This window comes from Athene cunicularia (genome assembly GCF_003259725.1).
Source record: "Athene cunicularia isolate RWA chromosome 15 unlocalized genomic scaffold, athCun1 chr15_part1, whole genome shotgun sequence".
NCBI classification, from domain to species: domain Eukaryota; kingdom Metazoa; phylum Chordata; class Aves; order Strigiformes; family Strigidae; genus Athene; species Athene cunicularia.
This window is the reverse complement of record NW_020799121.1, coordinates 20682-35476: the sequence shown is the minus strand read 5'-3', so window position 1 is coordinate 35476 and position 14795 is coordinate 20682. Positions and strand designations below refer to the sequence as shown.

The window sequence follows — 14795 nt, the reverse complement described above, 5'->3', positions numbered from 1 at the left end:
AACCAGATGGTAAAGAGAATTCACTAGCAAGTGGGGTACACCCTTAGTTTTAAATAGTCCAGTTTATAGGTCTGACCTTTATTATCCATCTGTATTCAAAACATCCTTTTCAAGCTACAGTAATATGTGCATCACTGTTTTGTAACAGTATTTAAAATATACAGCTCAACAGAAAATCTCTGTAGAAGACAGGTAGAAAAAGTTTAAAAGAAAAGCCTCACTTAATGTAGCTGCATTGTAATTAAAATAGAAAGACCTTTTCTTTTGCCTAGCTTTCTTGCTGAAGAAAGCATATTTTGACATGTTTTGAAGTGGATGAGCTGAAATAATATTTACAGTTGCATGAGATGTGAATCCTGGCATAGGTGCTTAAAATACATGGGGGGTAGTGCAGACCAGTGTGGGGAGGTGCTTCTATTGGACCCTTGGCTCCTAGGTAGCAGTTTATTGGGAAATGAGAATCTTAACAAGTCTTGTCTGTGGAGAAACTTCTTCATTTGGTTTGGATAGAGGAGGAGGCTCTGTGACAGTAGTATGTAGTTGCTCTTCTCAATTGGAGGGGAATGAAGGGGAAAAAACTGAAGAAAAGAGGAAGCGGAATCCAGACTGAAAGAGACTCCAAGATGAGCACTGACTAAAGAGACACTTGATTACTCAGGGGGTGAATTGATGGAGCAGACCAGGAGAATGTTTGCCTGTAGTCCTACAAGGAAATGCTGAACTAACTGCTCCATCTCTGTAAGCATCCCTCTCTTGCAGAAAGCCCGAGCGCCGCTCCTTCCGTGCCTATGCTGCTGTGCTTTATATTGATCCCAGAATGAGGATCTTCATAAATGGACACAAAGTACAAACCAAACGACTTTCATGCTGCCTGTACAAGCCAAGGTCAGTGTTGGACACAAAATTTGCAGATGTGTGGGACCTTTGGAGTTGCCTTACAGAAAACGTTTAGCATTTTGCTCTCCAGGTGTATCCAGTGTAATTCCATGTTAAAGCCACAGAAACAGATTGTAAGAGAATGGGATGTAGTATTCACATCATGGAGAAAGAGCTAGGTGGTAGAGAATCTCATGCCTTTGAAAATTGCATGTGCAATTTGTGTTGTTTAGCTTCCTTTCAGAGCAAATGGAGAGATAAAGATACTGGCCATTCAAAATGCCATATCCATACAAAACTGTTGGGTAACTGCTTTTTTTAAAGTAGGACAAGGAAGTACATATGGTAGGTGTTATCTAGAATTATTACTGAAAAGAAACTAGATGGAGAACTTTAAAACAGTTGCTTTGAAAATTAACTTATATGTAGCTGATCTAGGTTTGAATAGAGATTGGGAAATACTTTTCCCAATCTTGCTTTTAAATTCCCCTAAACAAAAATTTGAAAGTGAGCTGAGGTTTGCTGCCAAGTGGCTTAACAGGAACTGGAAAATGTTATAAGGATGGAAGTTGAAAGGAAAACATCTATTTAAGTCTGCTCGAGGCAAGTAGTGTTCTTCTGTCCCTGGGAGCACACAGACTTTATGCTAGATACCTTAATATGTCTTAATAAAATAGTAGTAATTTTTATAGAGTATTTTCAGATGGGTTCAATACAGCATTTTGGATTGCAGTAGCGTTTCATTAGTATGGGTCCCCTATCAGCCTGTTGGGTACTTCCACTAACTGCAATCTGATGGCATGCCGTTGACTGCTGTCCTGAGAGCCTGGCCAGTTTTCAACTTACAGCATGGTCTGTGTCAAGCTTGTACTTCCTCAGCTTCTTAAATGAAAATGTGTAAAATGGTATCAGAAACTCGACTGAGGTCAAGGGAGATTACATCCAGTGCTCTCCCCATGTTGACCAAGCCAGTCATTTGTAGAAGGCAGTTGGTAGGTGCAGCTTGACTTGCCACTGTAAATCCTGATTTGCTGGGTAGAGAGTCTCTGAATTTCTGACTGTGTCTTACCTACATGTGAGTGCCTTGTGTTGCAGTCTAACAAAAGTACTGTGGAGAGAAAGCAGAGGAGGAGGGCGCAGGTTTTCCCATCAGAGAGCAGCTTCCTGCAAAACTCAAAAGACAAGATGTCATCGCTATGGGATGGTGCTAGCATTTTCATGATAATATAACACAGACCGGGTCACCCCAGATGTTAATCTGCCTCATTGTCGTCTTTTTCAAGTGGTCAGTAGTCAGTGTCTGGGGAGGAACACGAGAATTTTGTTCTATACCATAAGACTCTTTTCTGTTGAATAGAGACTGTGTTTTTAGGCAGTTTAGACAGCAGCTCTTCTGGGTCCCTATCACCAATTCTGTATCTGCTTTTCATTGTTCTTGAGGAATAGTTGCAGCTGTCAAAGGGGAAATGAAAGTTGTGACTGCTCAGCAATGGTAATTCGTGACCAAGGAATGATTTGGCATGGAGGGCATGAAGGTTGAATCACAGAATGGGTTACATTGGCTGATGAGATCAGAAATGCTGCAGTATTGTCTCCTAACAATGGTGTAATGCCAGGTGCTCAGGGGCCAGTTATGGTAAATGGAGCTGGTGCTGGGCTAAGGTGCCGCATGTTGAAGCTCACAGGATCTGCTTGTGTTGCATCTTTGCAGACTCCTTGTAGATCTGCTTATGGTGGTGGGCCAGTAAAAATTCACCAACACTGTGAAGACACTTAATTTAAAATCCCCACTCCTGCAACAGACTAGTAGAGACTGTGCAAACAAGGCCTTCCTGTAGAGCACAGTGTAGATCATCGTGGACTTGGGGCAATTATTATAGCCTTACCAGGTTTTTCTGGAGAGTGTCCAGACTGCTTCCCTCTGGTCTTAAACTCCTGGTGCCAGATTTGGACTCCAGAAGCTACATGGCCATCGGGACAAGTCACTGAAGCCTTCACCGTGGGTCCTGAGAGCCCTTGGGGTAGGTGACAACACTGTGCCCTGGACAGATTGTGGAAACTAAGTCTTTTACTTTCAGGCACCTGAGTAGAGCTTAGTCTGCTCTGGGTGGCTATTTCCTGAAGGAAAACCAGTAAATGAGTCCTTTCTGAGAGTGGAGTTACTCTGCTTTTACAGCTATAGGTGACTTTTTCTTTTTTCCTCCCTGAACCTGCTGAAGAAGGTTGCCTATGCACTGGGTTTTCCTTTTGGAGTTGGAGCCAGAGCTCTTGTGTTCCCATGTAGCTACTGGGCTTTGAGTGCTCTGCAGGGTAACCCCGCTCCCCTGCACTTGTACAGGGTCTCCAGTTTGTATAGAGGCGCATGGGGGAAGTGTACCACCATTAAGGGCAGTTGATGCATCAGCAGTGCTCAACTCTTTAGCATAGCTGGTTTTTGCAGAGCTTCAGTAGCTTAGGCCAGGTAACTGTTCAATTCTCCTGTTCTGGCAAAAGGATGTGATAAAGGGGAGTAAAGGTTCTCCTGCCACACAGCCCAAGTATGTGGTGCACTGTGTGTGGTACATACTTAAGGGTTCTCTGCTAGTCTTTAGGGAAGTGTCATGATACCTGAGCCTAAACAGGTATTAGTTTTATTCATATCCTTCTGATAAAGGTGAGTGAACTATCGTGAGGGAATGCCATTCCTCTGTCAGTCTGGAGACATCTCTGTCCATCCACATTGCTGTTTTTATAAGAAAGTCTGTTGTAAACCAGCCTGACATGCCAGGGACAGGTTGTTACCTGATGGTGAGCTGACAAATGATTCCTGATTGCTGTCTTTTTACATACTTCTTGGTGAACTTGGGCCAGGTGTCTTTCTGTTTGACGTGATGCTTCCATGCCTGATGTTGGGCATTGGGAGGTACAGCCCTGCTTCCAGGCTCTGCTGGGGAGGATTGCCTTGGGGAGGTGGTGGCTGCCTTCCTGCAGTAGGGCTGTAAGTCAGACTGCCTTATCTCTGAAGGAAAAGCTTGTACAGTAGCTTGTCTGCAGGTTAGTATGTTGGTGTTAGAGAACAAAGAATGGAAATTTATCATAGACCTTAGGATATTTATGTGCCTTTACTGAAAACAGAGGGTTTGCAGCTGTTGCACCCTTCCTTGTCAGGAATAACAATTTGATTCCTGAGCTTGGCACACACTTTCTTTTGTCGTCGGCCTTTTTGAAAGCTGTGGTTCTGTGGGTAGAGGCTTTTCCATACCTTTCTGGAGCCTGTAATGTCCCAGTGGCAGGGGCGGGCTGGTTTTGTGCAGATTCTTCACCAGTGTTTGCAGGTGTGATACCACAGTACCAGCCTCCCTGGGAATGGCTTGTGGCTCCTGCAGGATTGCTTCCATCTGTCCCCTCCCTCAATAACAACAGTTACTTCAGCTTGTTTAGCAGCATGGGCTGTGCAGATAGAAGTACCCAGCCCAAGTAAGTGCAAGGGTGTTCCTTCACAAGGGCACTCCAAGGCAGTCATAATGAACATCTCGAAACTGGGAGAGTATGTTCTACTATTGTGTCCTTCAGACTTCTTGTCTGTCTGACCTGTTTCTGTACATCTTTGCTAGGATACACAGTTCCAGACCACTGTCTCTGACTGAAGTAATTTGGTGTTGGAAAACAAAGTGAAACAGGAAGGTGCACACAGTGATCACTCACAGTGCCTATACCCTGCAATTGCTCATGCTGCATCCTGTTGCAAAGGGGTGCTCTCTGTAGGGTCCCCTTCAGGTACTGCCCTACCTTATGAGCTGGGTGTGTTAATTCAGCTTCACCCTGCTTTTTTGCCCTTTCCCCACCCCTCAGGAAAGTCAGGTGGGATGTGGATGAGGTAATCTTAATTATGCCAGCACGTTGAAAGCGGTTTTCAGAATGTGTTCTCTCTCTCAGCCCCAGGTGGCTTTAATCATCCTTAAGTAGATTTGAGGAGATGGTGCCATCAGAAACCTGATTCTGCCTCTTCTAACATGGTTATTGGGTGATTTCTGGAAGAGTTAACACCTGCCTGCTTTTTCCCCAGTGAGATCCTTATGAATAACAGAAAATTACTTTAGTAAATGCAGGATTGTATTTAAGTGGACTGTGCTTGTGGTATGAATTTTCTGGATTTAGGAACAAGATATTTCTGTTGATGTGACTTTCTGACATCAGTATCGACATCCCTGTGTGCTCACACAGAGAAACATATCTAAGTGAAATTTTTCGTCTGTGCAAGGTGATTTCTCATGGATCTTGAAAGATTATCTGCCATTTGGGAGGATCTTGTGTCTCATTGGGATCTAAGTGTGGTTTGTTCTACATTGAGTTGATCAATCAAGCCTTATGTCCGTCTGTCTTTCTGCCTCTGTAAAAACAGTGTTTCTATTAGCTTTTGCATTGGCTAAATGCTGGAGAGGTTTATTTTTCTGTAAAAGTTATTTGGGATGGGATTTTTCCTCTCAGTACATGAACAACCTTGTGTCTTAAGGTGGATTGAGTTCCTGCAGGCTCTGATCAACCTTCTTGATGTCATCTCTTCCCCAATTACGTGCCTCTGCAAAGAGGTGACACGCATGAGCCTCTGCCTCTTATACATGCCTGCCTCTTTCACTCTGCATTAGTTTGTCAGATTGTGATCTGCATTTGGCATGTTATGACAGGAAAGGTGAAACAAGCCACTGCATCTCAAGCAACTCACAAGGTTGTGAGTTAGATGTGTAACATCCAGAAATGTCCTAAAACTTCAGAGTTGAAACTTGAAGCTCCATTCAGAGAGTTGCTCTGCCACTTAGAGGCTTTGAGCTAGCCCTGTATGGAGATGGGCTCTCTCAGCCTGTACCTGTGGACAGCTGTTTGCAGGAGAAAGGAAGGATTATTTATCTGTAATGGGAGTTTTTTGAGAAGCTTTCTATATATATTCATTACTCCTTTCTGCTTCTGAAGAAGTTACCCCTCTAAACCTTGCGGTTTCTTCCAGGAACATGGATATATTCCTCCCCCACTGGCTAATTCGGAAAGGGATATTGTGGTTGCAGCTACTACTAAAGCTTTTAAAAGTTTTTGCCTAGCTGCATCCAAAAATGCCCTGTTCCTGACATGTAAACCTCCTTTTCCATTTATTGAGTCTATTGAGAATAGTAAAGTAGTATGTGGAGACCTTATTCTTTCATACAATGCTGAAATCTTGGTTTGACCTTACTGCTGAGTTTGCTTATTAATGTGTCGATTGTCACAGGATGTACAAATATACTTCAAACCGTTTCAAGACCCGTGCAGAGCAAGAGGTGAAGAAAGCAGAGCACATGGCAAGGATAGGTGAGTCTTGGAGGTATGCATGCATCATGATTTTGCTGTAGCGAAGGAGAGGACTGAAAAGAGACTGCCTTGCTGGATATAACCTGAAATTGCTTGCTTCTGTGATCATTATGGTTGCTCAGGAAATTAGTTATAACACCGACTACAGATGACGCAGACCTACTTCCATGCAACAGAAGGAACATAGTTGTTCCCCAAGACCAATTCCTCTAGGGAATACAGGTACAGAATAACCCTTGAATAACCCAGCTGTCTGCCCTTGCTCCATCTGAAGCCTGGCTGTGCTGCTGCCCCTTACCCCCCAGTTCTGCTCTCACTGTCTGCATATCATTACCTTTTGGTTCTTTTCTCCTTCTGCTCCTTCCCTGTTGAGACAGTTGTTCAAAAAAATAGATTTTTATTCTGTCACATGATGTAAAGTGATTGTTGTGGGTGTACAAGGGCATCCTGGTTTGTTTCTTAGGGTTTTTTTTTCCCCTTCAAGATACACTTTTGGTCCATCTAGTCTTTCTTTGCTATTACATCCTGTAGTCCTCGGGAGAAATCCAATTTGACATTACTGGGTGTTCAACATACAAAAATTGCATAAGTATATAACTATACCATATAATTTCATTAAATTTGCATTAATTTAACGTACAAAACAGTCTCCCTAACCCCTGATGGGGTAATGCCATAGGGAGGAGTCTTGGAAGTTGTAAGACATTGACCTATATCTTGTGGTATGTTTCATAAATCAACTTCATAAATCAGAGACCTGTGTCCTTTTTCCCTGTGTAAGAGCTGCTCTGGGCACGTACGTGTGTGTCTGTCTGTGTGTGTGTGTCTGTCTGTGTGTGTGTGTCTGTCTGTGTGTGTGTCTGTCTGTGTGTGTGTCTGTCTGTGTGTGTGTCTGTCTGTGTGTGTGTCTGTCTGTGTGTGTCTGTCTGTGTGTGTCTGTCTGTGTGTGTCTGTCTGTGTGTGTGTGTCTCTGTGTGTGTGTGTCTCTGTGTGTGTCTGTGTGTGTCTGTGTGTGTCTGTGTGTGTGAGAAGTGATGATGACACATTCAGCCTGTGCAGTCATTAAGGGCAGCATGATTTTGACCCTGCCCAAAGCAAAGCAGCAAAGTGAAATACTGTAAATTGCTGTGATCGCTATTCCTTCTTTATAAAGTACAACCTGACAAGATAGACTTGAAACTATGACATTCAAGCAGATTTTATCCTGCACCTCAATCCTCGTAGATGAATTTATTTTTTAGACTGATTCTTCTAGCCAAAGCAGGTGTTCAGCACAAACTTGCATTACCTTTCAAGAAGGTGATTTAGAGAGGCTTCTTCTTGCTGCAGTCTGTGAGGCTTTCATGATGTTTAAAAGGTGAGCTTTAGTGTCTTGACACTCAAAAATAATGCCATTTGTGTCCTAGTGCTAAGAACAGATACCACTGGCACAGAAATGTAAACGGATTTTCATCACCACATTTAACTCACAGCCTCTGGTGGTGAAGTGGGTGCTGAACAAAGGGCTTTGAACATGGTGGTGAAAACTCACGGCAGACTTCAGACTGTTTTCAGCAAGGTTTGACCACGGGAAGCCTTCAGGACGAAAACATTCTTGTTACGTTAACTTCAGCTTCAACGGCACAGATCTCATGTATTTGCTTCTTGTTCTGCTGTTGCTAGAAAAGATTAACTTCTCATCTCTAGCATATGCTTTCTCTTGAGGATGGACACCACTCTTAGGAGGGATCTTCACCAGGGAATGATTTGCAGTTTTCTCTTTTAGAACTAGGTTTGCCTTGTGTGAAACAGTGGGCCTCAGCTGAGCTAACTGCAGTTCAGTATGTCATGGCTGCTTGCCAGAGATGTGTTGAAATCCATCCTACCGTAGAGCTCTTTTGTGGGATTGATGAGTGTCTGCAAACAGCTTATGAGCTTGCTGAACCAAAACTTATAACTGAAAAACAGCTGCAGAGGAAGAAGGAAAAAAAGACATAGAGGCAGCTCTGACTATTGGTGTCATGGCTTTGGCATATCCAGAAAGAGTCACAGCTTAAGAGTGAAGTTGATACATATATTTAAGATGAGGGAAAGGCAGTCTTCATTCTCTGAGAAATGACTTCATGGCTCATTAGTAAGCTGTGGCATCCAGATCCCTCAGTGAGCAGATGCACCCGGGAAAAAGGTACCATTCCTGACCGAGGTAGCTGTGAGAGACCATCAGCTGCTTTCTGTGTATTTCTGAACCAAGATTGAATACTGCTTTGGGGCATCTCAGTATGGTCATGGTCTGGTTTCAAGAAATCGTCTTAGAAAGTCGGAAAAGCAAAGAAACAGAAAAGGTTAGGAATTATGTGGGTGTCTGTCTAATACTGAAAGTCATTAGCAGCTGTGTTCTGCACTGGGCATTAGTCCGGAGTATTTTTGTATGTCCAGTGACTTGCTTGGCAGCACATGGGTATGCTGTGCCTTTTATCCCCTGGGAGGAATGTGGATTCTAGCTGCTGTATGCTTGCTGTCCTGCTTAGGGTGTGCATTTTTGCTCATTAGGGCCTCATCCCTCAGACTTGTATCTGAGTGGTTCCCTGTCAGCCCTGCCTTCTTAGTTGTCCTTGTGTTAACGAGTCACATCTGACCTGTGCCCTTATGGGTTACTACTGTGTTCTTCCCTCTAGACACAGTTGCATTTAGCCCACCAGCTCCTCCCATACAGGCTTTGACTTAAATGGACCAAGTGTTTGAGCAGTCTCCAGACTCCTGTGTTTTCATGTTTAGTCAAGCTGTCCCTTGATGATGAAGTCTGTTACACAGTGCAGTTCTGCCCTGAGTTGCTTGGAAAGCTGCAGTGAACCTCAGAGCATGCTTCTTTGGGAATTAGTGGAATCAAACTCAATGTAACCCTACATAGAAGGGAAAGATTATTTTTATTGTAATGGTCTAAGTTGAGTGTGTTCATTTGCATTCCCATATCTGCACACACCGAAACTGTGCATTTTTTCAAGTAATGCTGAGCAGGGCCTGGAGGATGTTGGATACCAACTATCAAACACTGGCTACAGCATCTGGATTCCTTCTAGCTGGCAACTGAGTGCTGCCTTGTGCAAGGTTTAATTCGTGTCGGGATGAGAGAGCACGTGGCTGTTGCCTCTCCCCCACCCACGCCAGTTGGGCTGGAAGTTAGACACAGACCCCGGCTAAAATAACAAGAAATTTAATATAACAGAGTGATAGAACAATCTGAATAACAACAGTATCAATGGTAACAACAATAAACAGCAATAACAGTGAACAAGACAAAAGATATACAGAGAGATACCGCTAAATGGTCAAGGAGCAAACCCGCCGCGTGTATGGCAAAAACCAACACCAGAAGCGAAAGTGAAAAGGCTCCGCCCCTGGACCTGACATCATCATGGTATGAATAACCCGGCTGGAGATCCCTTCCCTCTCTCTCTCTGCTGGGGAAAACTTTACTCTATCCTGGCTGAACCAGGACATGCCTTTTGGAGAAGTGCTTGGTACTCTTGGTACTCTCTAGGAGCCAGTTCTATCCTGTCATCCTGTCGTCTTGTTTACCTCATCCTCCATAAATCTCAGGCAAGGTCGCTCCTCCACTGTTCTGTTTCCTTGGTTTGGGTGTCTTGCAGCCACAGTGAGCTGCAGTAAGCTAATTCCTTACCCACTGAGTAGTCTGTCAGTCACATCCATGTCAATCCAATTTAGAGACAAGGGTGTTGTGCAGGACAGTGTCAAATGCTTCACACAAGTCCAGGTGGATGCCATCAGTTTCTCTTCCGTTGTCCACCAACTTTGTAACCCCGTTGTAAAAGGCCACCGAGTTTGTCAGGCATGATTTGCCCTTAGTGAAGCCGTGTTGGCTGTCACTAGTCACCTCCTTATTTTCCATGTGCTCTAGCATAGTTTCCCAGAGGATTCATGCCATAATCTTGCCAGGCACAGAGGTGAGACTGACTAGCCTTAATTCCTTAGGTCTTCTTTTTTTCCCTTTTCAAAAACGGGGATTATGTTTCCTCTTTTCCAGTCAGCGGGAACTTCACCAAACTGCCATGACTTCTCAAATATGATCGATAGTGCCACAAATCATGTCTGTGCCTGTCAGCATGTGCCACTCTTCTAACCTGTGCTTTATCGTTTCTTCTAGTCATCTTGCATATAAACATTTCTGTTCATACTTTATTTATACCAGTCTGTTTCTGTTAGAAATATCTACAGTTCATGAAGTCTGCAGTGTCACTGCATCCTCCTTCAGGAATTTCCGTGCTCAGAAGTGAGCTTAGGGGAGCATTGTGGCAAGGTCAGTGCTGCATCCACAGCACGTGTGCCTGAGTTAGGTGCTTGCAGGTCTGACTTTCCCTGCCCAAGCAGGATATTACTTGCCAGTCCATGTTTACCCCTGTGGACCTCATAGCCTGTGGGACAGAGGAAGATCACTCACTTAATGAATTCTTGTACAGCTGTGAGCAGAACAGACTTCTGGCCTGAAAGGGAACGCAAGAGAGTTGTAGCCAACATGGTTTTGGATGGAGAGCATGCTGATGCAAGGTATATGGTGCTAATTTGCCAAAGCACTTTGTGTCTCAATTTTAGTAAATGATTTCCTGGCTGAAAAATAAATTTATTGAATGAATCTTAAGCAATGCGAAGGTGATGTGTACCTGTTGCCAGGCAGTCTTGTTGGTAGTCTGAGAGAGAAGAGAAAAGGGGAATTTCTTTAAGTGGTAGACTGTGTGTGCAGAGATCAGGTGTAGTGGTAGGTTTTCGGAACACTTTGTCCTGTTTTGTGGGTAGCACAGATTTGACTGTCTTTCAGGGAAAATTTAGCAGTTATCAAAGATAAAAGCATTTCTGAGAGTAGTCTTTTTCATTCCTGTCTGCAAGAAAAATAGCTCTTTGTAACTCTTTCAAGCCTGAATTCAGTCTTCCTTTTGTGAGAGCCTTTCTCTGCCTTCACACCTCTGGGCTGCTGCATCCTTATACTCTTTCCCCTTGCTCACAGACTTCCTCATGGATCTTTCCTTTAAACGTGCTTTTGTAGAGTTTGGCCCTGCTATTGTGCTGGTGTTGACTGCAACCTCTGAACAAGTTTAACATGGCATGTTGTTGGTGCGCTCTCGTATGTAAGGTTTTAGTTTGTACCTTTTTGTGTTACCCTTGTACCTTTGTACATGTCAGTCCAGCAGAGGCTCTCAGGATATCGGTCTCCTCAGGTGAATGCCTTATCATACACTGTCTGTACTGAATGGCTGACCTTATCCTTGTCCCTGTGTGTTTCAGCGGAGGAGAAGGCTCGTGAGGCAGAGAGTAAAGCCCGTGCCCTTGAGCTGCGCCTAGGAGGGGATCTCACGCGGGAGTCCAGGGTGAGCCTTATGCTTTGGCAGCACTTTGTTTTAGTCAGTGAGGGACAGTTCAGAGCTCTGGCTTTGGAGCAGCACTGGCTGGTCCTGGTGATAGCACCTGGTGTGTAGGTTAAACAGGTGGCGACTTCAGTTGGTGAGTTGCCAGGACTGTTCAGACAGTTCTGTGGTCTTGTCACCACTGCAGTTTCTTCAACATCTACATGTATTTTCCAGCCCAAGTAGGAATCATGCTGACATTCCCTTGCCCTCAACCTGGGAAGGCCACCCCCAGCCCCTATGCACTCTGTTTGATGTCAGCCTCTGAAGAAGAGGCCAAGGGAATGTGAGGTATTTGAACAGAAGTAAAACTGGGTTCTTTTTTGTTGTTCCCTCTCCCTGCCTGTGCAGCTGGCTCCAAAGCATTTTGGAGGGACTGTTTGCTTCTTCCCACTGGGCTGTGGCTCTGGATTGGGGCAAGGCTGAGACCCAGTCTGCTGCTGGGTGGGAAGAGGGCTTGTGGGGGGGATGCCAGGTGAGTCAGCAAGTGACACCAGATTAAAATCACTGTACTTCCTAGTGGCATCTGATGGAAACAGTAGTATCCAAGTACACTGGCTGTTTCTCTGCTTCTGTTACTCTCTGTTTCAGTTACCTTAGACATTTAGTTATGTTTAGACATTTTTTTCTGAGCAACTTTGTAGCTGCTTAAACAACCCAGCAGCAAGTGCTGATCTCAACGTAAAGACATGTTGATTGTCACTCTCCACTGTTCATTAATTCTTTACATTTAAAACATTTCTGAGATCTATGATTTCCATCCCCCCCCCAAAGAGAAGTGTTAATTTCATGATTTTCACAGCAGCCGTATTACTGTGTGATGCCTGTTTGCAGGTTATGCTACGTCAAGTCCAAAACTCTGCAATAACCATGCGCCGGGAGGCTGATGTCAAGAAAAGGATCAAGGATGCAAAGCAGCGGTGAGTGCAAGGTGGTTCAGAGCTCTGATTTTCTCATGCTGTTCATTCCATGTGCTCAGATGTGTCTCCTACTTTGCTTGTGTGGTGGAGGGAGCAGTTCAGCTCAAAGCTTACATCTCTGTGGGTGTCCTGTATGCCCTGGGTGTTAAACCAAGGAGACTGAGTTTGCTGTTCTGGTTGCTTCTGCTCTTCCCCTCTTACTTGCTGATAGATATCTTTGGGTCTGGCTTGGTTTTTGAGATGGTTGCCTGGTTTTCACATCAGCTCTTTTGCTTTTTCAACTTCAGGTAAGAATCAGGAAGGCAAACAAATGTTAGCAAGTGACAGTGAAATGGCTTTTATCATTGTAGAGATATTTTCTAAAAACTTACTGAGTTCTGTTATGCTGCTGTGAAATCCCAAGACACTGTTCTAATTTAGCTCTGGTTGCAATTAACTTCACTAACAATGTACTCACAGGAATATTTCACTCTGTATACAGGGTTTTTTTTTCAAATTTGTCATATGCATTTCACAAATTAAGTCATAAGCAGAAACAAATGCTCTTAAAATAAATGCCAAGTCTGAGAAAGTTAGGGATTTGTATGTAACAAGTCTCTGTTCCCACCTAGTTGTTTTGCATGCTAGTTTACATGGCTGCTTAGGTCAGATCTATCCCAGACTTGTTGCCAGAGATAGATCTGATACATCTTAAGATGCTATAAATAAATAAAGCTTTAATTTAAAAGTGCTAGACCTGTGATCTGAAGAATGCAGAAACTCTTGGGAGAAGCTGTTTTCTTCAGCTTCTGTGTACAGCTTGTCTTTTAATTCTTGGTTTTGATGACATTGGTGCACAAAGTAAAATGTTGTGAATCGTCTCCTGGCCTTCTTGCTAATGGGCAAAATACTTTTTCTTTTTAAAAAGCTAAACAACAAAGAAAAAACTTGGAGAGTGTAAGTTTGTTTGAAAATAGCTTCTTTATGTCCTTTATTGACTAGCTGAAAATGAGATATTGCAGGGTTTCTTCAGCAGTTCTTTCTGTCTGAATCTTAAGAAGTTTTATAGGGCACATGTAACCAGGTGGTTTGGAAGAATACCCCAACTGTAGATACGTCAAAAGGTTATCTCTAGTCAGGTTTCAAATATGTGATGATGAGTAAAATAGATGTATGTGAAGCTAATGAACAGCAGAGGAAAAGGCCTTTTGTGCAGATTTCTGTACAGATTCGTCCATGTGTACTCCCAGGCGAGAGCTGCTGGTGCTCTGCCAGCTCTGGACAGGCGTATGACTTGCCCTGCATCCCTGCATTTGTCACTGGTGATCAGAGACACTTCAGAGGGTCAGGCGATTCCATAATCTTGTACTTTATCCAGAAAACAGAAGAAATTCCTGAAAATTGTGTCTATAATAGGAAACGTTCTGTAAGAAATAATTTCTGTAGCCTGTCAGAAAACTCTTTAAGTTATAGAGAATGTCTTGGGACAGCTTTCTGCTGTTTCTCTGGTATTGGGTGCATCAATGAAAGAAATGCTTTCTGGTTTCCAAAGCCTGAGTAAGGTCAGGTTATAAATCAACCGAGTAGGACTGATACTGAAGTCCTATTAATGAAATCCTGGGCTTTTGGCCCTCCACTTAATTTTCCGTGGTTTGGATGATTATTTGGCTTCCTGTCCTCTCCAACAAAAATGAGGAGATGCCCTTTACATTTTGTAGGTGAATGCACATTGTTACTAGAATTTACGGCTCTACATCCTTTGCCAGCAGTTAGAAAAATAATCCCTGAGGTGGCTGTTTTACTGCAGCTAGTCATATTCTCAAATCACAGTTGTCCACTTGGATGAACTGAGACCAAAAGGGTAACATTCTAGCCCAGCTTCTGTTGATGCTTGTCAGTGTTCAAAGCACCTCCTAGCAAAGGTTTAGATTACTGAAAGCTACTATTCCAGGTGTTTTCCTAGTAACTTGTTTTAGAATCACCTGTTTTAAAGAAAGGTGTGTTACAGGGTACCTATACACATGTGTGGGGAAGAGGATGGCTTTAAACAGAAAATGAACATGAGATTAATCTATTTCAGGTTCTTATTTTGAGAAGCTTGCCCGTTAAGACAGACTTACATCTTATGACTGCAGATTATTATTGTGCAGTGCTCACGCGTGCACAGCTCAGGTTCTTTTAATATCTGATATTAGCAGACAGTCAACTGATCATTTTAAAGAATTTACTATCTTCAACTAATCACTTAAGGATAAGTCAAGTACCTCACTGGGATAAAGGACATCAGTGCTAAGAATTTGATTGGGGG

General features: G+C 43.4%; 1 protein-coding gene across 3 annotated transcripts in view; it reads left to right on the top strand.

The window, feature by feature from the left end:
* MORC2 (MORC family CW-type zinc finger 2) overlaps positions 1 to 14795 on the top strand; it is a 67343-nt gene that overhangs the window by 37334 nt on the left and 15214 nt on the right. For all 3 annotated transcript variants that reach the window (XM_026859448.1, XM_026859449.1, XM_026859450.1), the window contains 4 exons: positions 760 to 885; positions 6116 to 6195; positions 11470 to 11552; positions 12423 to 12508. In XM_026859448.1, the coding sequence (XP_026715249.1) occupies positions 760 to 885; positions 6116 to 6195; positions 11470 to 11552; positions 12423 to 12508 (375 nt within the window). The remainder of the gene's footprint in view (positions 1 to 759; positions 886 to 6115; positions 6196 to 11469; positions 11553 to 12422; positions 12509 to 14795) is intronic.